Source organism: Melopsittacus undulatus, chromosome 5 (assembly GCF_012275295.1).
Source record: "Melopsittacus undulatus isolate bMelUnd1 chromosome 5, bMelUnd1.mat.Z, whole genome shotgun sequence".
Classification (NCBI taxonomy): domain Eukaryota; kingdom Metazoa; phylum Chordata; class Aves; order Psittaciformes; family Psittaculidae; genus Melopsittacus; species Melopsittacus undulatus.
Window position 1 is genome coordinate 57540505 of NC_047531.1, and position 25818 is coordinate 57566322.

General features: G+C 46.4%; 1 protein-coding gene across 5 annotated transcripts; it reads right to left on the reverse strand.

Annotated features, from left to right (window-relative positions):
• Nucleotides 1-41: 41 nt before the first annotated feature.
• Nucleotides 42-22245, reverse strand: BID (BH3 interacting domain death agonist). Of its 5 annotated transcripts, none has more exons than XM_034063264.1 (8): nucleotides 22121-22245; nucleotides 19523-19628; nucleotides 9208-9324; nucleotides 7521-7589; nucleotides 5374-5566; nucleotides 4007-4152; nucleotides 2110-2313; nucleotides 42-1007 (listed from the first exon to the last, which is right to left on the reverse strand). In XM_034063264.1, the coding sequence occupies exons 4-8, from the start codon at nucleotides 7527-7529 to the stop codon at nucleotides 996-998; spliced, it is 564 nt and encodes a 187-aa protein (XP_033919155.1). In that variant the 5' UTR covers nucleotides 7530-7589; nucleotides 9208-9324; nucleotides 19523-19628; nucleotides 22121-22245; the 3' UTR covers nucleotides 42-995. The 5 variants fall into 5 exon arrangements, with proteins under 5 accessions (XP_033919155.1, XP_005144465.1, XP_033919157.1 ...); XM_005144408.3 differs by lacking the exon at nucleotides 22121-22245 and adding an exon at nucleotides 21245-21285; XM_034063266.1 differs by lacking the exon at nucleotides 9208-9324.
• Between the last annotated feature and the right edge of the window lie 3573 nt (nucleotides 22246-25818).

Consider the following 25818-nt stretch of genomic DNA (forward strand, 5'->3'; position numbering starts at 1 on the left):
AGACTAGTACCAGCGAAAATAAATCCAGGTGGAAACTGAGATGAAGAGCTGTACTGTCACGAGAACTGACAATTTTATTTAAGTTAAAAACCCTACAAAATATTTACAACATTACAAAATTTGAGGCAGCTGAATCACAGGTGAAGCCTTTGCCACCATGTGTGTGATGACAGGTACATATCAAACATCCTGAGTCCAAGTTTGTTGAACCTGAGATGTGACTGCAATACACTCACAAGAGATGCCACTGACTCTTCCTGACCCAAGGCTGATACCTTGTTTCTGTTTATAGCAGGATCTGCTAAAGCTAAACACCTTTCCTCAAGCATATCCAGATTGCATTCCCCAGCAGAATTTGCCCTGTACCTACCCCTGCCTTTTAGTTTCTCATTTGATTTTCAAGCAAGCATAGGTTTATGGTGATAGATACAGAAGTACCTTTACTTCAGCCTTCCCTGGCCCAACACCTCCTTTAGGGTTGTTTCCCCTTGCTGCCAGCTCCCCACTGAGCCAGACCTGACTGTTTCTCCACCCCATCCACGGCCTGTACTGATCAATCACCCGTTCTACATCCTGAGGCCTTCCTGGGAACAGTTAACACTCATGGCTCAGCTGCAGCACCAGGAGCAGGGCTGGGAAGAGAACAACTAAAGAAAATGCCACAGCTGATTAGAAAACAAACTACTGAGAGGGCAGGCTCTGTGCCCCTAGCATTTCCTCTAGAGGCACAAGGCAGGGTCTGCATGAAGTCTGCTACTGCTAAGAAATAAAAGAAAATACCCTATTTTAAGATGAGAGAGGGCAAGAACTACTCCTTGCAGGCATGGCAGAGCTGGCGCTACCATCAGTGCTGTGCTACTCTACAAAAGCCTACCTACTGAAGCTCTGCCTTTCCTTTCACAGCTGTATCTTATGTAAGAGCAGAAATTGGCATACATGAAGAGAAGTAAAAAGTCTTCAGGAATGCACATTCTCCACATGGAGGGCTGGAGAGGTCACTCACGCATCTAGGGGAAGACAGAACAGAACCCGTATTAACAGCAGAGTAGCTGGAAAGCCATCCTGTGCCCAGCCACCCACCTGAGGGGCCAGGCAGCTCCTGCAAGCCTCCAGCACCACCAACCATGCTCACCTCTGCCACCTGCTGTGCTGCCACCACCCCTCAGACCCCCTTCCTGTGCTAATGGGGCTATCAGTCCCAGGGGAACAGTCCCTGGTGCCCACCTCTGCTCCCCTCCTGATGCAACTACATTGGAGTGGTGGACAGCCAGCAGCCCTTTGCCTGCCCTCCCTGCCCAGCACTCCAAGTAAAGCAGCATGAGGGCCAGAATGACATTGGTGACTTGTCTCTGGGATAACTCAGCACCCTTGAACTAAGCTGAGGACAGTGCTCAGTGACACCTCATGTGACACCATGCTTGGCAAAGACCTGTAGCAGGCAGCTCCCTGGTCTCATGACACAGGGCGAGCTGGTCCCCTCTGCAGGTTGCTGCCAACACTATAGCAAGGCTGCAGCGCAGGAGCATCCTGCAGCACCCCACAGCTGGGTAACCACTGCTCCCCAGGGCAGCAGGATCACAGCCCTGACTGCTCTCAAGTACCTTAATAGTATGTCTTCATGCACATGCCCTCTCTCCCTTCCCCTGGTAGGTTAGTTACTGAACCTGGGACCAAATGCCCTAGCCTCCATCCTGGCTGGACTGCTGGCTGTTCATCCTCCCACCTATGCTGTGGCTGCAACAGAAAATCAGAAGGGAGCTGCCATTTGCCAGTGTTCCTTTGTCGGTGCTTTTTCTCAGGGGCAGTTCTCTTCCCCATCCATTTGTGCTAAGCTCTAGGGAGGCCAAAAGCAGAGACCTCAGGCCCTGACATTTGGAAAAGGCAGCCACCGAGTTTGAGGTCCGGCCTTCCTTCCCTGCAGGCATGATTAACCTGAGTCTGAAGGGCACAGCTCCCCGAAGAGACTGCAAGGAGGAGAGGAGCAATCACATCTCTTTTCTCTGCCCCTCTGTTTATCAGCTGCTGTGAGTGGGGAAAACAGAAGCTGTGACATGACCCCCTCAAGCATTCCTCCTTCAGCACACAGGGACTGCCATTCCCAGCACTCACCATTCTGGCAATGTAGTTGTGAAACTGCTGGCTGATGTAGTTCACAGTGGTGTTGAAGACACGATGCAGAAGGGAGGGCGCTGTATTGGCAATTTTTTTAGTTAAGACCATTGCTAGCACCAACATGGCTTTCTCCTGCTCCATATCTGAGGGGATGGCTCGTGCAAGTCCTTCCACTGCCTCGGACATGTGCCGGGTTATCTCCTGCATGGAAGGAAGGGAGAAAGGGGTCTCAGTGAGCCTGCCAGCACTGTGCTGGTAATTAATGTGTTTGTTCCAGCATTCCACAGGATGCTGCTCCATTTCCTTGCAGAAGCAGCCACCAGCCTGTCACACATCCTGGACTGCAATAAGGATGACCATCTCTGACCCAAGACAAACAGACACAACACACATACCGCAGGAAAACTTGGATAGAACCTTACACACTCTGGGTGCAGCAGTCCCCCTCCTCCCCAGGGTTAGTACCTGGTCTGCCAAGACCTGAAGGGGCACAGGAATCCTGGGGCTCCTGGGAAAGGGTAACCCACCTTCAATAGTGAAGATTAGGAGGTACAAGCTAAGATGGGGATTGGCAAGAAGGCAATACAAGTTTCACAGAAAAGCCTTCACACAGGGAGGAGCTAGAGAAGGTGTCCAAGCATGCAATGAACACTGCCTTGCTCAAGATCAGTTTCCCAAGAAGGACAGTATGCTTATGCACACAGTTAACCACACTACTCATGTGGAAAAGCAAGGTCCACCTGGTCAGAAGTTCAGTTTGTCTCAGCCTTATCAAAGACTGAAAGGTTAGACAGTATATTTGAGGGCCTGAAACTTAGTGAGTGGAGAACAAGACAGCAGGAGTGGGGAATGATCAGACTGTGCTGTAATTAGTCTGTGCAGGTCATAAACCCTAGTAGAAAACACCCAGAAGCGCACACACACGAAAACAAATCCCAAACCAAAACCACACACAGAAGATTGTTAAGTCATTAAAACCCAACTTTTCAGCAAGAAGGCAGACCCTCAATTCAAACAGAGCATTAACTTGTAGATCATAGGAAACCTCATGACAGGCAGAGAAAGACATACAAGCAAGAAAGCCACAGTTACCTTGAAGATGCCAAATAGCTCTGCAGAAACAAATTGTGACTCTTGATCCAGTTGTGGACCCAGTCTTTAAAAATAATAGAGGGATGTCTAACACAAGGGACCTCAAGCAACTTCCATTGCAGAGCAGTGAGACACATAAGATGCTGGGCCAGGGACTGTATCACATGTATTAGTGGAAAAGCAACTGCAACACAGAGTGGAGCTGCCACCTAGAGAGGCCTCCTTAGCAGGTCACCCTCCCAGGCCAAAACCCACTGCTGCTCCCAACACTGATAGCCCCTGAGCTAAACAGTTATGGCACCAGAATAGGGTCTCAATATTTGCTGTCCTTCCAGTGTGCACTGAGAAGCACAAGTCAAGCTTCTGGCACTAAAACTGCTCATATTCTACCCACATAATGAACAGCAAACATGAGGGACTCAGCACCAAAGTCACAAACCTTTAGGGACAAATACTGAAGCCTTAAACAGATGGTTGATTTTCAAAAGATAAGCCATTGGGCCAACAAAAATGAGGACAAAATACCTCTTAAAGTCAATCCTCTTCCACAACTACCTCTATTTCACCATCTACAGAAAGAAAATGAACCCAAGTAACCTCATTTGCTGGGTCACAGCTGCCACAGGATGCAGCATTACCCCTAGCAAAGCTTCAAAGGTGTTTGGGCTGAATTTTAAGATGGCAATAACTGCCCCAGCAAACTAGCAAAGACTGAAGCAACAAGCTTGCAAATTCTTCATGTCACAGCAAGAAGGATGCACATCTGAAAGGGGAACTGCTAGTCAGGCTGTTTTTCACTCACCTCTCTAGAGAGATTCTCGTTCAGAAAGTGCTGCACTAGATCATTTACTACTCTTGCTTTGATTTCTTTATCAAACTTGTCTCCAGCCTCAGCAAGCTGAGCAGCAATGAGCCGGATAACTTCGTCATGTACCCGAGGGTCAAACGCTGCCAACACATACAGCAGGATTTAGTTCACAGGCTGCAGTCAGACAAGGTTCAGTGCAGGTCAACTTTTTGTCCATCTCCACTACAACCTCCTTCCCACCCCCCCATCATAGGGCATTCACAACAGTTACACTCCCTTGTGTGCATTTGACTTGGTTACCAGAGACAGTGTGCAAACAGGTTTTTATCTGTAGTTTAGGTGGAGTGCAGCCTCACCCTGACCCAAAAAAGCCACAGGAGAGGTTAGAACATCTCCAACCACAGTCTGCACAGGACAGGTACAGCCATCACCCTGCCCAGAGAGGGGAAAAGACCACAGGCTTTTTTCCAAGTAACTACTGTCTCTTTAAGCACCATCTCATAGATGAGTTTTGGTTGCAAGTGGCCTTTAAAAGTCATTTAGTCCAAACTCATCCTGCAGTAAGCAGGGATGTATCTCTTCAATTAGACTGGAGTGATCAAAGCCCCATCCAACCTGAATGTTTCCCCTCACCTCTCTGGACAACCTGTGTCAATGTTTCATCACCCTCATCATAAAGAATTTCCTCCTTGTATCTAATCTGAATATACCCTCCTTTAGTTAAAAGCCATTACTCCTTGTCCCATTTCCTTTAGGCAGAGATCCCCATTGTCAGCTGGTGCACAAGACCTATGCAGACTTGTGAGGGATGATTATTTACTCTAGCACTTCCTCCTCACCCTGCTTAAGGCTGAGGTCAATGTGCCAGCTGACATATCATGGGCAGGGGGCAACAGTCATCCTGCAGATCACTACTAAAGCAGGAACGGTACCAGAAACTATCTAAGCATCAGTTTGTACCATGCTGGTAGAGCAGAAAGGGATTCACCCACTACCAGACAAAAGTTGTTCCAAAACCCTAGCACTAACACTGATATTGTCCAAGGAGCAGTGTGAGGCCTAACTGCTTAATATCATGCTCCTTGAGGTCAGTTATCACTAGTACCAGCTTTGTGGCACTGCCTGATGTGCTACAGACAAACCCCAGGGTGATGCGTGCTTTAGAAATGCATGTGGATATAAAGTGCTAAGCACTAGCTGTCTTAAACTCCCAACCAATACCACCACCAGCTGCCACACTGTGAAGTTCCTCTACGAGGAAAACATCACTCCTCCAAAACCGACCAGCAGTAAAGATGCGAAAATGGTAAAAGCCACCACCACCTTCAGAGATCATGTAGGACAGAGGAGAGAGCTCTCACCTGGCTCACCGTTCCGCATTTGCCCGCTCTGATTGCCATCAGTCTGAAGTTCTGCATCATCATCGGAGTAGTCACATTGGCATTGAAACCACTCATTTTGCAGGGAATGCAGTTGCTCCCTGAACTTACAGTCAGGGGATACCTCCAGGAAGGTGTACAGCAGTGCATGCTCCATCTGGACAGATCCATTGATCTTAAACAGAAGGAAAAAAAAAAGAAATCACTGTTATGCCCATACCTAGGAAAAGTCCCACTCAAAATGTCTACACATAGTCCATTTTCCAACCCTGAACACATTTCTCAGGCCTCCTTTGGACATCCTGAGCAGCATTAGCCAGGGAGCCCACAGGACATCAGCAAATACATACCAGCTCCTGAACGTGCACCCACACAGAACTGCCTGATGGTGAATGATGGATAGCTCTGCTTTTACAAACCTGTGCTGGAAAAGTCAACTCACCTCCTCCTCAGATCTGCAGCTGTGACAATGACAGAAGCCCTGATCAGAGTTCCTCTTTTGAAACAGATGTGTACTCAGCACTAGCCACCCACTTCTCCCTGTTCAGACATCTGTGTTTGGAATGTTTTCACCCCTGCCTTTGATAATTGGGTACTCTACTTCCTGTGCATAATGAAGCCAGCAGCTTCCCACTTAAATGTAATCAGAGCATAGCAGTAACAGGGTGGAAAACAGAGATAACAGCACAAGGCTGAAAAAAACCCCAAGGTTCACATTTCTTCTGCCTCTTCAAAGGAATCTCAACTAGTTCCACAGTAAAACTGTTCACTTCCCTGTAGAGAGCCCAGCAGCTGCTCACAAGAGTAGTGATGGCAAGATGGCAGATCACTGGGGTCTGGTATCATCTACCCTGGCACATCCCCTCCCCAGTACATGCACATGCTGCCCCTGCAGCCACACATCTCACTGCCTTCAAGCACAACAGCACAGAGTGCCCAAATTAGTTAGCTTGAGGAGATCCTTGAGGCAGACCATATGAGCAAGAGGTCTCACTGGAACACAGGGGCTCACAGCCAACTAAAGCCTCTGTACACAACCAGGCAACTATCTAATAACTTTAAACATCTAAGAGCAGGATGTTGTGTAAGCACAGGAAAAAAGTGAGAGGAAAAAAAGAATCCTTACTCTGGTATGCAGGCTGTCTGCCTATAAGATAATGCTTGGGCTTAAATATAACTTGGGAAGAAAATCAGGGGTAAAATGGCTTGTCTTGCCAACTGCAGAGGGTGATAAATATGCAGTCAGGATGAGCTTGATAATTGAAAAGGAGTTTTGGGTACCTTTTGGGGAGCAGAACCTTGCAAGGCCACCTCTAGCTACATAACCATATGAATAATATCATCCAGGACCCATACTGCCTAGGCAACAGCACCAAAACTGGGACAAGCACATAAAAAGTAATTGAGGATGGGTTGTTTAGTTGAAAGGAGACTGGGTAGAAATAAGGAGGAGCAAAGACAACAAAAAGTCCAGAAGCAGAAGCAAATGGAAAATAAGGCATATGATCAAAGATCAACAGAAGGCACATCTTCCATGATCTGAGCATGGACATTTACATACAGTAGTGAAGCTCATATGGTGACCCAAGCTCACCAGGGCACCAGTAGCAATCCCTCTGAACAAGCCACTGGACTAGTCACCAGGTTTGTGTTCAAAAGGCTTGTAGGAGAGCAGAGCAAGGAGCATTACAGTTGTATCCTAACACTAGGCGGGGTGGGGAGCACAATAAACATTTCCACAGCAGTTCAATGTAATTAAGATTCAAGTGTGATAAACAGTAACATCATAATTGTTTGATATTGCACAAAATTGCAATAACATGATCAGTGAGTATGTCTATTAATTTATGAGTTTTAGTAGTTCATAGCTTTATCATAAACATTGTAGTCTCTTAAATAACTACATTTCCAGCCTACAGTTTAAAGGAGGAGCATCACACTTCTCCCAAGGACACAGCTTGCAAACTAGGTGGTTCCATCCACTTGTCTCTATTCAGAGCAGTGTCAGGGCTCCTGCAGGAACTCTGAAGATAAGGATATGAGCCATCACTTCAGGACTTACACCCTTTGAGGTACCCTGGAACAAGTGCACAAGAGAACCACTGACTCAAGTCACATATGAATCTAACCTGTTCCATGATGGATTTCGAGACAGCGCAGCTCTTTTCACCCTCTGCTTCAGACTAGAAGTTCCTGCCCTGCAAAACAGAAAAAAAGGGTGAAATTTCCCATAACCCCTCATCTTACAGCAGTGCTCATGGGTCTAGCCATGTCTCATGGAAAATGACCTTTCTAGTGCTGCATATCCATATTTCTGGAGAGCTGCCAATCACAAACTGGCAGCCATAAAAAAAAGACTGAGGAAAACACAAATGTCCCAGCAAGAAAGGTTTTACTCACATCAATGATGGGCATGAAACTTCTTCCTGCCACAGCCACGTGTGAGGCAATGGTGCAACATAACCTACAAATGGGGCTTTAAAGCCAAGAGATGGTGCTGGGAAAGGGAGGGACAATCCTCCATAGTGCCAGAGGCTGGAATGGAGAGCAGTGTTATTACAGTGGAGTTCCTGAGTACCTACTGAGAGCAGCTGAGTCTCAGTGCACAGCAGTATATTCTGAAGTGAAACACGCAGCTGACGTTGCCACACATCTGCAGCACTTCAAGTGCACTTCCCTCACCCCCATGTGGGGATACATGTATGTACTCAAGCTTATTTCAGTATTTTCTCCAACAAATATCTAGGGACAGGGAAGGCTGGACCAAGTGCCATCAATGGCTTCTAGTCACATGAACACAACTCTGCTGAGCCTCCAGGGAGGCCTGCTAGGAAGGAGGGAGAAAACAGGACTGAGGTCACAAGCACTTCTGCCCCTATGGTGCATGCTTAGAGTTGACAACCCTTGGCCTGCCTTGTGGCTGGGCAGTACCAAAGGGAAGAGGCATGTAGGGAGGGAAGGGACATGGTGCAGAGGGTGGCCTCCCTCATCCACAAAGTGGAGCTGGTAGGAGCACAGTGCTTCCTCCTCATCCAGCCAAGCACAGCTGATGGCTGGGTCAGATCAGCAGCCCAAGTAGTCACACATCTGTTACAAGGAGTCCCAGGGCAAGAAAGGCATTAGCAAGAGCAGCACAGCAAGGGTGAGTAACACAAGGCCACCTAACAAATGCCACGGCAGAGAAGGGTACCAATCCTGTTTATGTTCCTTGGATTTTCTGCCTTAGATGCAGCAGTCCCACAACCGCACACAGAAGTCTCTTGTACAAGTTGGCTTCAACTCTTGATGAGCAGCACCCTAGCCGAAAGTGGGCAGCATCTATCCACCAGGCCTTCTTCACCAAGGGCAATAACTTGGCTGCTATGCAGCTATTGTGACCATGTAACTTCTGACCAAAACCAGGGTGAAAGCACCAAGGACCCCTAACAGACACGCTGCTATGAGAGACCTGGGCTAGTGATGAATGATCCTATTTCACTGTAACAACCCCTCACAAACATGTTAAATAACTAAGTGTGCTGGTGGAAAAAAGGGAGGAAGTAAAAGCACAAATGAATTCAAACTCTGAAGGAAACCACAATAATAATTTCATGAGACCATGAATTTCTCAACTTTTCAAAGGCTCTTATAAATCCAACGCACCATTCTCAAGTATGTCTAAACACACAATAGCCCACAGGCAGCCTTTTAGCCACGAGTTCCTTTTACATTTAATTGTAAGATCAGACTAATAGCTTCCTAGAACACAGCCTTAGGCTTAGCCTTTGCTGCTTTGTGTTTCTCTGTTCCATTCAAGTCCCTGCTGCTGCTACTCACCTCTGCCCTAAAGAGTGTGCTGGCTGGGGTAGAGTGGAGTCCTCTCTGTCCTCTCCTCCAGGACTTGACAGTGCTCTGAAACAAGTCAGGGTGCCCCTTCTCTCAGGCCTGGCTTTGCTGGAGGAGACACAGACGTTAATGGAGGTTGGAGAACTTGAGACAGAATTCCTGAGATTAAGAGTGAAGTGGGGATTTTAGCAGTACACCTGTGGCAGGGCCTTGGCTTTGTGCAAACTCCTCAGGAGTCATCCAGATCAGCAACATTCCTGTGAGCCAGGCAAAGCCTCCATTTGCACATATTTTGGTTTGATATGTAATATTTTCAGAGTAATTCAGCCCAAAAAGGAGGTGTGCACGCTACACCTAGTAAACAATGGATATCCTTTGATACTAATTCCTGCTGAGTTAAACACCACTTCCTGAACCACTGTGGCTTAGCCCACAGGAAGCCTGATGTAGCATTGAGCCTCTGCTGACCACATCCCATTTGTCTTGAAACCCATTGCCCATTCAGCTCCAGCCTATACCAAAAAGACCAAAAGTTTCATGTGGGACCACAACAGCACTCCACAGGTGGTCACATTAACCCATGCTGGCCAATTCTGGCTGGGAACAGCCAGCTGGCTTTGCAATGTGAGTACAGGCTGAACACATCTCCTCAAGAAGCTGCCCCATCCTCTATTCGCACCACACTATGTACACAGAGGGTCAGATGCTCTCCCATGGTCCTGGCAGAAGTGTGATGGACCACAAGCAACTACAGCTGCAGGTTGCACACAAGTGGTCAGATGCACTGGTGAAACTGACGTAACACTAAAGAGATTTCTCACTCACTAAACGCTCTATAGCACAGCCTCTTGCACCCAAACCTGGCCAAACTGTGCTAGGGACCAGTGAAATCTTACAGCTAAAGGATGGAATAGAGACCAAAGTCAAAACACTCCCTTAGGGAGTCTGTCACATGCCACATCTTTCCAAGGAATGCTCAGAACATTTAAACGTGGCTTTAAACCCCACATTCTCCACATTTTTTGTCACTATTTCACACTGCTAGGAAACTAATTTGGTTCAGTCCAAACACTCATGAAAGGGGCAAACAGAAACACACTATTGCCTTTTTTCCCACTCTCTGCACAGAGCACTCCAGTATGGGAAGGAAGGGAGGCACACTTCTCCTTCCCAGGGCAGAAAATGCAAGTCAAAAAGACCCAGATCTGTTCTAGGCATGCCTATATAGCTAGCCCTGCAGAGGCAGGACACAGCAGACAGAGCCTATCTCTGCCTGTGCATGTTCCTCACATCAGTTCCTGGAAATGGGCAGGAAAGGTGCCTGTCAGTATCTACAGACTGAAACACTGTGTTTTAAAAGCACTTCTACTTTTCAAAGAGAGGCAGAGACTTGTATGCTGGTTTTGGCAGAAACATCCTCCCTGGGTGCCCTGCAAAAGTAAAACACCTCAACAGGGGCCTCAATGCAGACAGAAATGCCCTGCTAGGGTAACTGCTGCACTGTTAATGGGTGTGCAATGGAAAAGGCCTGTATTACATGCAGTACTTCCCTTGTTCTCAGCAGATCACCTCAGCTCTATGTAATGTCAGCCACTCCTGGGGCAATGCCACAGAAATAGTTATTTAAACCAGTTGCAAGTTTGGCCTCTAGGGCACATTAGCAAAGACAAAAAAAAAGAGCAATGAAAAATCCACCACCCTCCAAAGTACTTACATGGCAAAAAATTATGACAGGAAGGCTTGATGATGATAATGAACTGAATTCCCTGGATCAAAGCAGCACCACCCACGCAATGGAAGTCCCTGACAGGTTCCAACCCTGAGGCAATAAAGCCCTGCTTGGGTGTTCAGAAACATAGCAGAGAACAGGAAATAGGATTTCTCTCACACCACAAAATGACTCCCCACTACAATGCAGGTATAGTTTTAGGTCATTACTTTCCATCAAAGCAAAGGCTTGGATAGTCACAACATTCCTTCTGAGAAGCAAAATTCCTTATGGAATGTCAAAAACCTGGCTCCCTAGGAAGCAAACCCCAAAGAGTCAAATGTCATCATCATGCTGAAGCCACCGCATGTGACTTTAGAAACCTGGTAGCTTTAGATCAGATTAAGACCTTTTCTGGGGGATGGAAAAGGTCTTCATATTGGGGAAAAGAATCTTTAGCTGGAGAATGAAAACATGAGATAAAAGTTACAAACACCATTTGCATTCAGATTCAGAGTGAAACTAGAGCATTTGCTAAGGTTGCTTTAGGGCCTTAGAAAGTCTTCGAATGACTATAATGGAGTATGAATTTTTCTTTTTAAATTGAAATACTGACTAATTTTAATTCATTATTCCTTTTCACACTTTCAATTCACTCATACAGCAAGTTCCATGTGATAGCAGCTGCCTCTGAGAAACCACAAGATGCCTTAAAGTGTTAACCAGATAAGGCTACAACCAGTTTTTTGGATCCGTTCTTTCCATTTCCTTAAGGGAAAAAACCCACAGATGGCATTTTAAACACAAGTTTAGGACCCTTAAATAGCTCTAAAGAGTCACTGTGGGGCATGTCCATTCCAACTCACTCAACACTGTGCTGGGATATGGGACTGTGGAAAGGCATACGTGAAGTAAACATAGTTACAGCCAAAGCACATCTATCAGCCTCTTGTCAGGTCAGAAGGACAGACCCCATCCCTCCCCACACATACCAATTTTCACAAGACTGATTCTGTGGAGGCTTCCCTCAAGGTAATCACGACTTTTTAGAGTAGGCTGAGTACATCCTGAGAGACGGTTATGTACTGCTCTCCTCCAGCAACACATGTCCTTCAGGTCTGCTGTCCCATCTTCTTCCTCTCATCTCCATGTTGTATTAGCCTTTAAATCTTACAAATAACTCAGCAGAGCAGCTGTTCCCAGCTGTTGCCCATTAGTGAGGGGTGGCAACACAAGAGGACAAGGTCAAAACCCCCCAACTCCAGGTGCTAAGGAGAGATAGCACTGGAAGGTTGTAGCGCAGAAGAGAGGGAGAGGCAAGACTGCAACATGATTTGCACTTCATGGGTCTCTTCCCCACCTGCATCTCTTCGCACACCACTGAATCAGCTCTTGCAGTTTTGGGAGGGGTAAGTTAGGAAGGAGTCATGTCCACTGTTTAGCACTCCTCTCTTGCTGATGGTGCCATGCCATCTTAGGGCAAAGAGGCAGCACTGGCCATAGTTGTGCTGAAGACAGAACAAACCAGGTTCTCCATGCAGTACCACTGCTACATACTATGGATTTCAAAAACAAAGACTGCAAGCACACATGTAATTTTCCCAGGTGAGGAGCTAGACATGGGAACAGTACAGCTGCTAAGTATACAAGGCTTCACCTGCTCTAAAACCAGCATGGGCCTCTGCTGTACCTCCAAGCACTGCCAGCAGGTCTTCAAAAGCTCTCCACGTGGCAGAAAGAATCACCTGATATTATTTTGTTACCTGTTAGGGGGGAACTCTCAATAGCTCTTAAGGCTGCCATAAACAGGAGTAGGTCCCAGAATCCCTGCAATAGGGCTAAGCCACCAAACAGCTTTCACCCCTTTGTCATGCTTCTGTTACATCTTTAAGCCAGCTCAAGCCACCCTATGAATAATGCCTCTTCTTATCACCGCTTCCCCCTCAGATCCTTCACATTCTCCTCACAGCTGAGCCTGTGAGTTACTGTTCTTAGCTGGATCAAACAGTCTGGTTAGGAAAACATACTTTTCCAGTAAAGCCACACACCTATAGGACTGACTCATTCAACAGCTTGTCTGCATTCCGAATCACATTCTATACAAACACCTGCACAGGCACACCATCAGTCAATGGAGCTGTCATGCGAGTTGTCAAGATACTTGTCTTTGGGTCTCACATTTGAGTCGGGAGTGAATTCAAAGTCTCCAAAGCAGAAAGTGCAATAAAGCATTAGTCACTGACAAGGAAGCTCCTTCCAACCTCTGCACTGCTTTCTCTGCCTAGCAGCTCAAAGCCAAGAACTTTATATTTGGCAGTCAGGATGACATCATTATTGAAGAAATAAAGTGGTGCCTATTTGTCCCTTCCTGGATCTGGTGGCTCTTACCTATCTTGTGAGCAAACATCTCGTTGTTGAGCTTCAGAGCTCTTTACAAAACAGGCATCACTTGAGAGGTAGGAAAACCAAGGCACCTGGTATTACCTGACATTTTAAACCCATGTATCAAGCCAAACCCACTCCATTTCACTGTCTTCCTGAAAACTTGCCACAGGCACAGCTGCTTTACATAACCAGCCATTACTGGAAAGTGAGGAAGGGAAACAGTACCATGGACTTAAGTTCCTTGGTTTAAGATGCTCTAAGCCGTGCCAGAATGCTATCCATAGCACTTCAAGTCACAACAGTATAAGCAAATCCCACATCACACAGCCAAAAATGCCCAAAGGAATCCCCATCACCCTGCCATACTCAATTTCTAGACCATGAACTCAAGAAAAACTAAACAGCAGACACCAGAGCTTTTCCTCCTATTTCCCTAGCTACAAATAAAGCCTGAATACTGCCACAGCAGCTGCACATGCACTTCAGGCTTTGCAAAGAGAGGCAAAACAGGCAGCAAAAGTGAAGATAGCTTGTTGATCTGCAAAAGTGGCACGATGAATAAACAGGATGTTATACCAACAGAAAACCTGTCCCCACCACCACCTGCAAAGGATATGCCAGCCTGTAACAGTAATTAAAAGGCCCCAAGATTTTGCCTCATCTGAGACCCACTGTCCTCCAAAAGTAGAATTTGATTCCAGACTTCCGAAAGAGAAGCAGGGCAATGGGGAGCAGAGACACTGACATACATTAGCCAGGTAAAGAAAGGATGAGCTGAACAAGCCCCTCTGTGCATCTGCAGATCACAGAATCATAGATGCATATATACCCACTAATGTGATACTGAAGCGATGGTTTGGTGCCATCTGGTTAATATCAAAGCTATTGGCTTGGAGTTTCTTAGGACTTTCCCCACCATAGGGAACAGTTTCCAAACTACAGGCATTTTCCATACATTTGCCTCAGAGGGAAGCTACAACACCAACAGCTTCATTTTAGAAGCAGCAAAACTGACAAGTCATGAGCAAAATGCTGTGAGACACCAGCAGATATGTAGCTGAGGGCAAACCCCATCCCCCAGTCACTTGTGATTTTATTTGCTTCATACCTTGTTTGTAAGGAACCACAAGATTGCTTAAATCCACCCTCCCAGCTACTCTCAAGCAGTACTGCTGATCACTTGAGGCTGTCAGCTTTTCTTTCTCTTCCAGCTTCTGATTGCATTCTCCTTTAAGATGCAAATAGTGCCACCAGCAATCATTCCATCAAGGAAAGAAAAAATTAAAAAAATAGAGGCAGTTTGCTCATAACGCCTTTGATGCAAAAATACATTGAAACATGCCAAATACTCCCTGCTCCTAACAGTTTCAGTGTATTTATCTTCCACTGTCCAGTGACATTGAAACTCTAAAGAGAGCTTAAAGACCAAACACCCATGGATGCTTCTCTGACTACATCCTTAGCCAGGGTATTTTCACCTTTGTTTCTTTATGCTGCCTTACCACAGAGTGAACCTCTCAGCTTAGACACTAAGTAACTCAGATGTGAATTTTGAATTCAAAATATATTGCACTGTGCATTTGATGTGGCTTTATTTTCCTTTTTGAAAGAAAAGTTTTGGTAGACAATTCTAAAGAGGTTTTGATTAGCCTTTTTGTTAGGGATTTTGGCTGCCCAAGATCATTATTCATGACGACATGAATTGCAGCAATCTTCTATCAGGGCAGTACTTTGACTTGTTACAAGAAAAACATCCCACTTACTCATCAATCTTTATTTTCATTTGGCTCAAAATTGAACACAATCATATCACTAGTATGTCTTAAAAAATATAGGCAGGAACTTTTTATTACTGTGGTTTCTGTATCAGACCAGTGATGGAGGCAGCATGACGACACTGTTGCCAGCCTACAGATACAAATGAGTCAGCAGAAAGCCTGCAGTTCAAACAAGCTGGAATTTAGATTCAGCTAACTAGAGCTGGCCCCAAATGGAATTTGCACATCTCTGTATCTTGGGCATGGCCACAGCTAAGAGGAAGGAATGAGACTTGGATCTTGACTGCCACAGTGGCAGTGTTATTTTTGGATGTGTAACCAACGTTAGCTTTTCCCCTCTGGTGCTGAACAGTGTAACTGCAGTCAGGTATGCCCATCCTGCACCTCACCTCCTCAATATTAAGAAAACCTCTATCTTTCCCAAGGATCTGGTGGGAAGAAGCAGAGCAAACCCTGATGAAAAGGCATTATCAACCTTGAAGACTGCTGGTCTTCACTGGGTTAGCTTTATATTCCCAAGTCCAACTGCTACCACACAACCATGCCACACTTTCACAGGCTATATTCAAGCTATTCTTACCATTTGCCTCTTGGAAATGACTGGAAAAATGGGAAAGACTGAAGAATCACAGGTCCAGTCTTTTGACACTACAAATGAAGGCCAAATAGATTGCAAGGAGGTTGCTCCTCAGTAATGTTGGTAAGTCGGGGGTACTTACAAACTCCAGCCACCACTGATGTGCAAGTGACAGCATCAAGTCGGAAATGCAAGTCTTGCTTCCAGATTTAGAAGATGCCCTGCTGAGGCATCAGCACTAGTCACTTGTACTCTGCGTAATTTTACAGTTGAGCAGCAAAGTGCTCAGTCCTCAAAGCAGAGAGGACAGTCTCTTATGACTTGGCAGTAGCGGCTCTGACAGATGTAGGTGACACTTGGCAGGCTCTGACAAGAACTGCCAACCAAGAGACCTCAGAAAGTGGAACTGGGTACAGTAACTGCCATGCTACCTAGAGGACAAGAACACCCTCCTTGTTTTAGTTTTAATGCGTGTACTACTGTTATGTGCCAGCCTGAGCACAGATCATCTATCAGTCAGAAAATCAGGAATGCCACTTCATCTTGCAACTTGGATGATTTCACAGCCCATACCAACAGTAAAGAGGAAAAGCTCAAAGCTTTTCTTTGTGAGCAAAGTAGGAAGCCAATTAAAAATAATAAAAAATAATCAAAAAGATGGCTACATGGACACAGGTGGCCACTAACAGTCATGTTCTCTGCCCTTGGTTACCTTCAGGCCATATGACTAGATAAAAAAATTCCTCTTCCAGACTCACAAGTACCATGAATATCTGCACTGCTTTCTAAAAAGAACAGAAGCTATAAAAATGCTCACTGCATGAAGTTTAAATACTGATTCAGTGGGGGTCATTTGAGAATGCACATCCAAGGAGCCATATATTGTCAGAAAACCTCAGCAAAGCCCGGTGCTTAGTAACAAGTTCACAGATGCAACAGCCAGGATAGCAGCTGACAAGCTCCCAAGGAACAGCTTAGGGCACAGGACAATTTTCTGTCAAGAGGATTTTTACTGCTGGTACTCCCCAGAATTACTTCAGTGGAGAGATCCCCTTATTAGACTTGGCACATCCACTATAAAGAAAACATTTAAAGCACTTACGGAAGAAGGGGTACAAAGACAAATCTTCACAGCTGCATGCTTATCTGCTCTGAAAGTATATACAAATATATTTGACAGCTTCTCCAAAACATGAATGTGAATTTTATGTAGGCTTCCTTCCACCTAAACATTAAGTCCTATAAACATCTCTTATGTTCCTTACTTTTATGAAATAACGATGCACCAGTACAGAGAGACAATCCCCAGAAGGATGGCCCAACACTGGCCCTTCAGAGAATTCTCTCCACATTGCATTGCAACCTCCTACTCTAGGCACAATAATTAAACTGATGAAGCCAGTGGCGAAAATCAAAATCATCCTGAACTAATCTCTTAAGACAGGAGCCCAGACGTCCTCAAGAACCTTAAAGAGAAGTTGTGCATAAAGCCAGGTAGCCAAAACCAATGGTAACTCAAAACAGAATTCATAGCAGTGATGAAAGACTTCCAACAGCAATGCCTCACAAACACTGTGAGCATAAAAGAAAGCATCTCTCAAACACTTTCGATGCAACAATACCCAGCTAAGAAAATATTCACTTTCAAAGAAACACAGCAGGAGCTATTTGGAAACTCAGAGCAGATGCACAGAACAGCTGCCACCAGGAGCATACATGCCCAGTGCCAGGGCAAACCTACAAGATGTCTCCATCTTCCACTCAACACTGCTCCAGGCTCTTCCGATGCAGGTCTAGAAGCATGGTGAGAAGTGTCAATTTTACTAGCAGAAAACACATGACTGTGCACAAAATAAAGTAAACTATTTATTTCACTTTCAATTTTAGCTTAGGAGGAAACATAAGTTATGTTGAAAGCCAGGAAGTGACTAGTAAACCAAAATACAGCAATCAGCTGATCTAAGTGGATTTGTTTTATATGGCTGTTTATCAAATGGTGTGATAATAATTACACCAAACCACCAGGAACACTACCAAGGGGCATGTTTCCTCCTTCAAAGGAGGAAAGAAGTAGACCAGCCCAATATGTTAGGGAAACCTGTGCATTGCCCATTCAACCTAAATTGCAACAAGTGTTGCACTAGGAACTGACCAAAGGTCAGGGCTTTTTTCCAGCGTTTTATCAGGAAATACAACAGGTTTGCAGACACAAACAAATTCAGCAATCATGTGTGCAGTGATTGTACACACAGTCCAATTCCCTTGTTCATACCTTCAGTGAACCCAAATATAAGCTCTGAGATTTTAAAGTGGTGAGCAAAACACAGGTGGGTAAAGGGAGCTTAAAGCTACAATGACATTGTCCTCTCTTAGTGAGAAAGAGCAGCATTCTGAGCATGCGTTGAGGCGTACAGCCCTTTCCTCATGCTTACCAGCAAGGACAGTCCAGCCAAAGCCCACCACAGGCAGGAAGCACTGTCACCTCCATGTAGTGTCATGTTCGAGCAAACAGATGGGAAAGCCATTGGGCTTTCCACTATGCTCCTGTTCACATCCCAATATAGATGAGACTAACAGCAGGGTGTCAGGACATGGTTCACTACAGACATCTGATACAAGTCAAAGCAGTTACAGAAGCTTAACAAGTTGCTTTCAAACCTAAAGAATGAGATGGGACATTGTGTGACTCAACTTGTTTCATTCCTCCCACCCCTATCCTTCTGTGGTGCAAATCAAAATAAAACTCAGACTTGTAAAATTTCTGGGGAAGGGACCAACTACACACATTCTGTGATCATTACTAATGAGTTTTAATGAAAAGCTGAACCCAGCCCCCTCCAACCCCAAGATAAGCCATCCAAAACTTGCACTTTTGACCTGCCATGAGCTCAACTCCCTAGTTAGAAATGTTTGCACATACTTTGTGTACTTTGCACAGCACACATATGAAGATAATTCCATCCCCAGAAACCCTGACACAGACAAAAAGCTAATGCTAAGAGAAAAGCAGAGGAAAGAACTTGGTGAAGAAATACCAGATTTGCCGGTAAATTCTGCTTTTTCACTAATTAAGCAGGTTCCACCAGTTCACAGTTCCTCATCTGCACTCCATTCCTTCAGCAGAGAAGAACCACAGAGCAGGGTGATTCCCCTACCCCTTACTGCTTGTTAGTTCATACCCAGCAGCCACAGGAGCTGCTTTATCAAGGAGCCAACACCTTGTGGCTGCTCCTCCACAGTTACATCAGCAGTCACTAGATTTCTGTGTCTGTCTGCTTCCAGATTAAACATTTTCATTCTGTTACAGGGGAAAATAATCTGTTTGATCTTCCAGATCAGAGTCTTGGCAAGTGTGGATGACTACAGTCATCCCATGACACAAAACACAGAGAAGCAACACAGCATAGCTGACTTCAGGTGAGCGTGCTCACGGAGTACCCAGATTCACATGAGCCTTCCCTACTTATGCATCACAGCTCTTAGCCTTTTGGAAACCAATAGAAATGTTAAGGTGCTCAGAGTGGCTTTTTAAGGCCCTTACATTATCCAAAGTCACAGTGTCCTGGTGCTGAGTACAGGTACACCTAATTCCTAAGAGCAGAGACTCCAAGCTTGCACAGGCAGCACTGGTGGAGTGTAGCACGCTGCTGGTGCACAGTGAGAAACTGAGCTGAGTTCATACCTCAGCCATACCATCACCAGCTGGCCTACTCTGGTTGTAAGAAACTGGGAGGACAGGAACCCAACAAAACTACCCCAAAAAAAAAAAAGGCTTTTTTTTTTCTTCCCAAATTCAACAGATGTCACAAAATGCAAACAAGGAACAGCCAAGTAAGAAGTGGAGATTTTCACACTAACCTCCAGGGCAGCCTATCCCAAAGGATTACAGTCAGATGTTCCACTCTGCATGTACACAATGGAAGTTCTTTGCTTCAGCCAGTCCCTAAACTCTGTGAACAGTTATCTGTAATGACAGACAAGAGACCTTAAAGACAGGAAAATGGGAAGAGATAGGCTGCAGAAATTTCAGGGAACTAAGTGCTAGAAGGCTTCTTTTTATACAATACATTCCCCCAGTGTTTCTGTGTAACACAAATGGTAGACAGGAGATCACAAAGAGTAGGCATTGCAGAGCTTTACCCTAAAGATGGCTCTGAACAGCATTAAACAATATGTAAATAATTTGCCAAGGAGAGAAAAGAAGAACTGCATTAAGAAAATCCCCTTTTTAGTTAATACCTTTTAAGACATTATACTTCCACAGGCAGGTGAAAACAGTTTCAGTCTGATTAGTAACAAAGAGCTCCAACAGAACACCAGTCTGTCTTCCCCACCAGTGGGCTTTTGCAAAAAGTCCTTTACCAAAAAAAAACCCAAAACCAACAAACCAAAACCAAACACTTTAGAAATAATTTCCTGTTTGGGAACCACCTCATTCCCTCCCCTCCTCCCTCCCCCCCCCCCCCCCCCCCCAACCATTTTGAAAAGATAACAAAGCAAGTACCCTACAAGATTTTGGGGCAGATACTCCAAGAAACATAGGATGGCTTAGGTTGGAAAGGACCTTAAGATCATCTAGTTCCAGCCCCCTGCCATGGGCAGGGACACCTCACACTAAACCATGTTATCCAAGGCTCTGTCCAACCTGGCCTTGAACACTGCCAAGGATGGAGCATTCACAACCTCCCTGGGCAACCCATTCCAGTACCTCACCACCCTAACAGTAACGAATTTCTTCCTTATATCCAGTCTAAACTTCACCTGTTTAAGTTTTAACCTGTTATAAAGAGTCCCTCCCCAGCATCCCTGTAGGCCCCCTTCAGATACTGGAAGGCTGCTATGAGGTCTCCACGCAGCCTTCTCTTCTGCAGGGCGAACAGCCCCAACTTCCTCAGCCTGTCTTCATACTGGAGGTGCTCCAGTCCCCTGATCAACCTCGTGGCCTTCATCAAGAGTTGTCAGTTTTTCCCAAACTAAGCATGAACTTTCTGGACTAAGGCTTCAGCAGTTCAAGTTACTCCAAGCCCCATACCTTTTTTTTTTGTTTTGTTTTAGCTAAAGCTACAAAATATTGTGCTCTAAAAGAACCCCACCAGTTCCAGAGCCACTGACATTCCAAGAGTGTGACCTGACCATATGCACTAACTAAACACCTTTCTAAGGCACAGGACCTGCTCACTCAGCTTCTTTCCACTTCGCACATTACCTGGCTTCCCGCTTCGGCCTTCTGGCGGTCACCCAGCACTGAACATAGCCCTCGAGTCACCGGAAAACGAACACCCGCGAGTGCTGCTCACATGTTAACAAAGAAGCAGCCAAGGCACTCACCACCTTCACCTCTGGGGAAGGTAAAGGGGACTGGAGAAAAAGCACCCACTGAACAGACTATCAGTCACCAGGTTTTCCTACAGATTATAGCACTTCTATCAGAAATCCGTGCGTTCTCTCTGTAGCTGCCACTCCCACATCCCTCTGTTGCTGGAAAGCACGGGTCCCTCTGCAGCTGCTGCTACAGGGCTAACTCCTTACTCCCCCCTGCCCAGGAAATACCCCTTCAACCTGAAAATTATCACCACAGACCGACAGCGAGACGTTTGGACTTCATCAAGTCGGACGAGAACTTGTTACGGCTTATGAAATACCACTTAAGCGGGAAGGAAAGCGGTCTGCAACAGAAACGGAGAAAAGGGGGCTGGAAAGTGACTTGCCTAAAGCGGGGGAATGCAGCAGATGGGCTTGCGTACATACAAAGGCTCCATCACAACACCGGCGAGAGCAGCATGGATAGAGGAGCAAGCCAAAGACCGGCAGAGCAGCGAGTCAGAGCAACCAAAAGGTTGAGGGCAAGAAACGAAGCAGAAGAAAAGTAAACCGAACCGCTGAAGAGCACGGTCGGATTCACGGGCAGAAAGGAAACGGGGGCCTGCGGGGAGGCAGAAGAGTTTCCAGCACCGATAACAAAAAGCAGAAGCTTCACTCCGCCCCCCTCAGGGTCGCTCACCGGTCACCGCCGCTATCACCGACGGGGTGGAAGGAACAACCGGTAACTGAGGCCTCGGGGCTCCCTGAAGCGGCAGAGCGCGCCCCACCGCCAGGAGCCGCGGACCCGTCCCGCCGCGGCAGGTCCCCAAAGGTGCCCGGCTCCACGCCCCAGCCCCGCCGGAGCCCCCTCCCGAGCGGGGGATGCCTGGCACCCATGTTTCGGGGAGCCCGGGGCGAGCCCAGGCCGCCGGGACCCCGCGGTGCTCACCCCACCGCCTTCCCACTCTGCCCTCCCCCACACGCTGGCGGGCTGGCAACAGCGCTCGCAGCGCCAGGATCGATGAGTCTGTCGGTCTCTTCCTCCACCCCGCCAAGGACGAGAGGAAGGAGCAGCCCCAGCGCGAACGGCAGCGGTACCCCCGCGGAGCCGGAGTCGGCCATGGGCCGCCATCCCCCAGCACCAGCAGTACTCACCCGTGCAGCACAACCGCCCGCCTCCACCGCTCTGCTGCCAGCGCTGGAAGAGCGGCACTAGGAGCCCCGCCCTGGCGGGGCGGGCGGGAGAGGCGGCATGCGCAGCCCCACAGCCTCGCGGCCGGCTGAGGTAAAGGAGGGGCGGTGCTGATGTCATTGCTCCCTCAGGCCCTTGTGCTTGGTAGGAAAAGGGGGAGGAGAAGAGGCCGCGGTGGGACTTTCCCCACCAAGTAGGGCTGCTGGAAGCCGGCGGGGTCACTCCACCGCCCCAGGTGTGGGAAGGTGGTGCCTGCTGCTCTTTCCCTCTTTTCCACGGGGTAAGCCGTGCGGAGTTGTGAAGCCGGCTCCAAACCGCGGCCGGTGCCATGGGTCTCACCTAGGAGCAGCGCTGCTTCTGAGGTAGAGCAGCCTCGATTGTTCTGGAACTCGGGTGGGTTCCAACTTTGTGCTTTTAGGCCAAAATCCCTATGTAAGCCGTTTATAGCCACTTATAGCCCAACAAATAAATTTAGCTTTTCACTTACTAGAGTTTTAAGGGTTTAACAGAGTTTTACTCAAGCTGCTATTTAATAAGGCCTTTTATCATAGTTTTGTTGAAAGCAGTGTTTAACACAGGTTTCTCATCATGCTTGCTCTTCTTCCTAACACTTCCAGAGTCACAGTGCCACTGCCAGCCTGTGTTTTGCAACACAAAGCACACCAATGATGTTTTGAATCAGAAAGGGCTTTAAGAAGCTCATAGTATTGCTTAAAGTTCCCGGCATTATGGAAGATGAAGCCTAAAGCAATTCTTGACTGAGGCTTGAGTCACACTGGGCCAGCCAAGCAGATGGCTTCATGCTGGAGGTCTGTAGAAGGGAGTGACATGGAAGTTTCTGGTGAATTTTGTACAGTCTAAGGAACTGAGGAGAAACAAGTTTCTCATGTTTTTCAAACTGTTCAAGTTGGCCTTGGAAAGGGCCTGCTGGCCCTATGCAAAACACATACCCTTGTCCTTCTGCCCAAAGTGTATATGTATATATCTCTTCAGAGAAATCTGCACATTTTTGTTTGTTGGTTTGTGTTACAACTAATACATATTTATTTACATGTTTGTATAGAAAATGTTAATAATAAAAAAGAGGTGATCTTATCTTTTGTTTACAGGAAACCAGGTTCTTACTGTATCTGATACACTCAGAAAAGCACCACATACTTGCCAAGTTTGGAAACACGCACTTACACAAGTACCTTGTTGCCTAGATGCATCCACACTGTTGCAGAGATACCAAGGGAAAGTGATTCTCTTATTGGAGCTTGGTTTGGACAGATGTTTTTTCTGTCCTGTTTTAGGTGCTGTGTAAAAGGGTGCAGGCTAAGGAAGGAGGCAACTAAGTGTTCATTGCTTCATTTGAGTGATACCTATAAAACTAAGTCTTCCCTCCCTCCAGACACCAGCTGTGAACAGCCACATGCCAGCACGATGCACCCCTTACCACCTGTAGGATCCTGGACTCTGGTAATAGTTGCTGCTTATATTTAGGATTTAGAGGAAGATGCACTCAGGCGTTCCTTGAATTCTTAAATGGTATCTTCTCCAAGAACGCTTTTCCTGCAGAGATGTATGGCTAGGTAGTACCCTTACAGGATTGGGTTTCCATTCTCCAAAATGAAGGACTTAAAAATGCAAGTGCTAATGTAGGCAGCTGCCACAGCACTCATGGTAAGGACTTTCCAACAAGTGTTAAACATGAGGTAAGTCAGAATGTCAGGTTTTACACCTGCTCTTTGCTATTAGCATTAGGCATGACTTCCCCCTTGTTATTTTTCCTGACAAGTTACATTCATTGTCTTTATGCAGGCCAAGTAGCTGTGTAACATGATATGGATCTGTTCCTGCCAAAAAGAGGCTCTGCATGTTACTTAATAGACCCATTGACATACTTCTTCCTGTGCTGCTTCCAGAGCTGAGGGCATGTTCATGCTCCCACCATGGTACTGCTATGCAATTCCTTACCTCAGCACTGAACCCAAATTGCTGAGGAGAGGTCATGATTCTATGCCAAGGGGAACAATTCAGTGTGGGAGAGGCAGCTTCGAGGATGCAAAATGCCACATGCAGAAAGTATCAGAGATTCCTGAAGGGTACTTTCATTATCAAACTGAAAGCGGCAGTTCAGTTTCCATTTTAAATGGAAACTGGAAGTAGCCCCATGTTGGGCTGATGAGGCAGGATTTCCTTGTCAAGAGAGGCTTTTCTGGTGTCACACACACATGGCTAATCCCTATGGGAATTGTGGCTCTCTGAGGGGGCCCTCCAGGGTTCTGAGTTACCATCTGGGCTTAAACCATAACACAGGGCCAGCAAGTTCTTTGCCAAAGCAAACAGTACAGGAAGGTCTCCCTAGCAGACTGGTTGTTCTGTCCATAGCTTATAAAACAGCATACCCCCTGGGTCCCTAGTTGAGATCGGGGGCCAACAAGTTTGTAATCTAATTAAAAAGTCATGATGAAGTGTTGCAAGGGTGATCTCCTAAGCTATAGATGGGAGGCAACCTTCTGTCTTCCAGAGTGCAGTGGATCACTTCCCATATATTCATTTCTCTTTTGGCAGCAAGGGAGAAATCCTTGTGGACTGTCCTTTTAACATCAAGAGATCTCTCCCAGCTTACCACAGCTTTCTCCCACTACTATTTGAAAGGAAGGGAGCACAAGGACAGGAAGAATTGTAGAGTTTGAAACATTCCCAGGAGCTGCTGACCTAGGAACCTGCACAAAGGAGAGAGCTGCATCAGTCCAGCCACATACAGCACAATCAGCTATTCCTGGGCTCCAGGCCACAAGAAGAAACCCCAGGCCCTGTTGCCATAATAGGTCTGCTTTAATCCAACCTCCTTAGCACAGGGTGATTTGTCCTTTGTTTTGAAAATGGTAGAGTGGGCAGGAAAACAAGACTCATTGTTTGGGGTTTCCCCAGGTGGGATTTCCCACAACACTCGGTGTTTTCAGCCTATTAAAAAAACAGGCACAAAGTCTTACAATTTCCTGACAGGAGTGCTGCTGGCTGGATGTCATTCCTCTGGACTTCCAGCTTCTGCCATTTACTGGACCCAGCGCCCACAACTTGGACTGAACCTCCCACCCTTTTCAAACCAGATATACCCAGATCCCTTTTCTTGACATGTGAGTTGGTGAAGTTCAACCTCTAAATCTTACCAGCTATTCAAGGGGCACAGCTGCACTTTGCTTAGCTAATCTTCCTGATCTGGCACACTGGAGTGCTGGAGGCTTAAGCCTACACAAAGGTGTTGTGTCATTGACTCCTTCTCTCATGCTGCTGTGCAAGTAGTAAGGTGCTCATCCTAGTACCGCAAGCTAAGGAAGTAAGCTACAGCTACAGGAATTAAATCCTAGCTGCTGCAATTCAGTTCACATTACCTACACCCCATCTTGGCTATTTATTGTAAATTCTCTGCACAGAGAATCTGAAGAAACAATGTAAACTACAGAGAAAAGAAGTGCATGTTTTGGGGATGTATCAAAATCCAATTGTATCTCATATAGGCTCTGAGCATTCCAGCAAAAAACCCTCAAGTCAGGCCCTTTAACACCCAAGTTTTTATCTCAAGATCACCTTCCCTCAGCTCCTAGCTTTGGCTTCCTTTTTAATCATCAACTGTAAGAATGAATTCAAAGGAAACAAATGGTAACTCCACCAA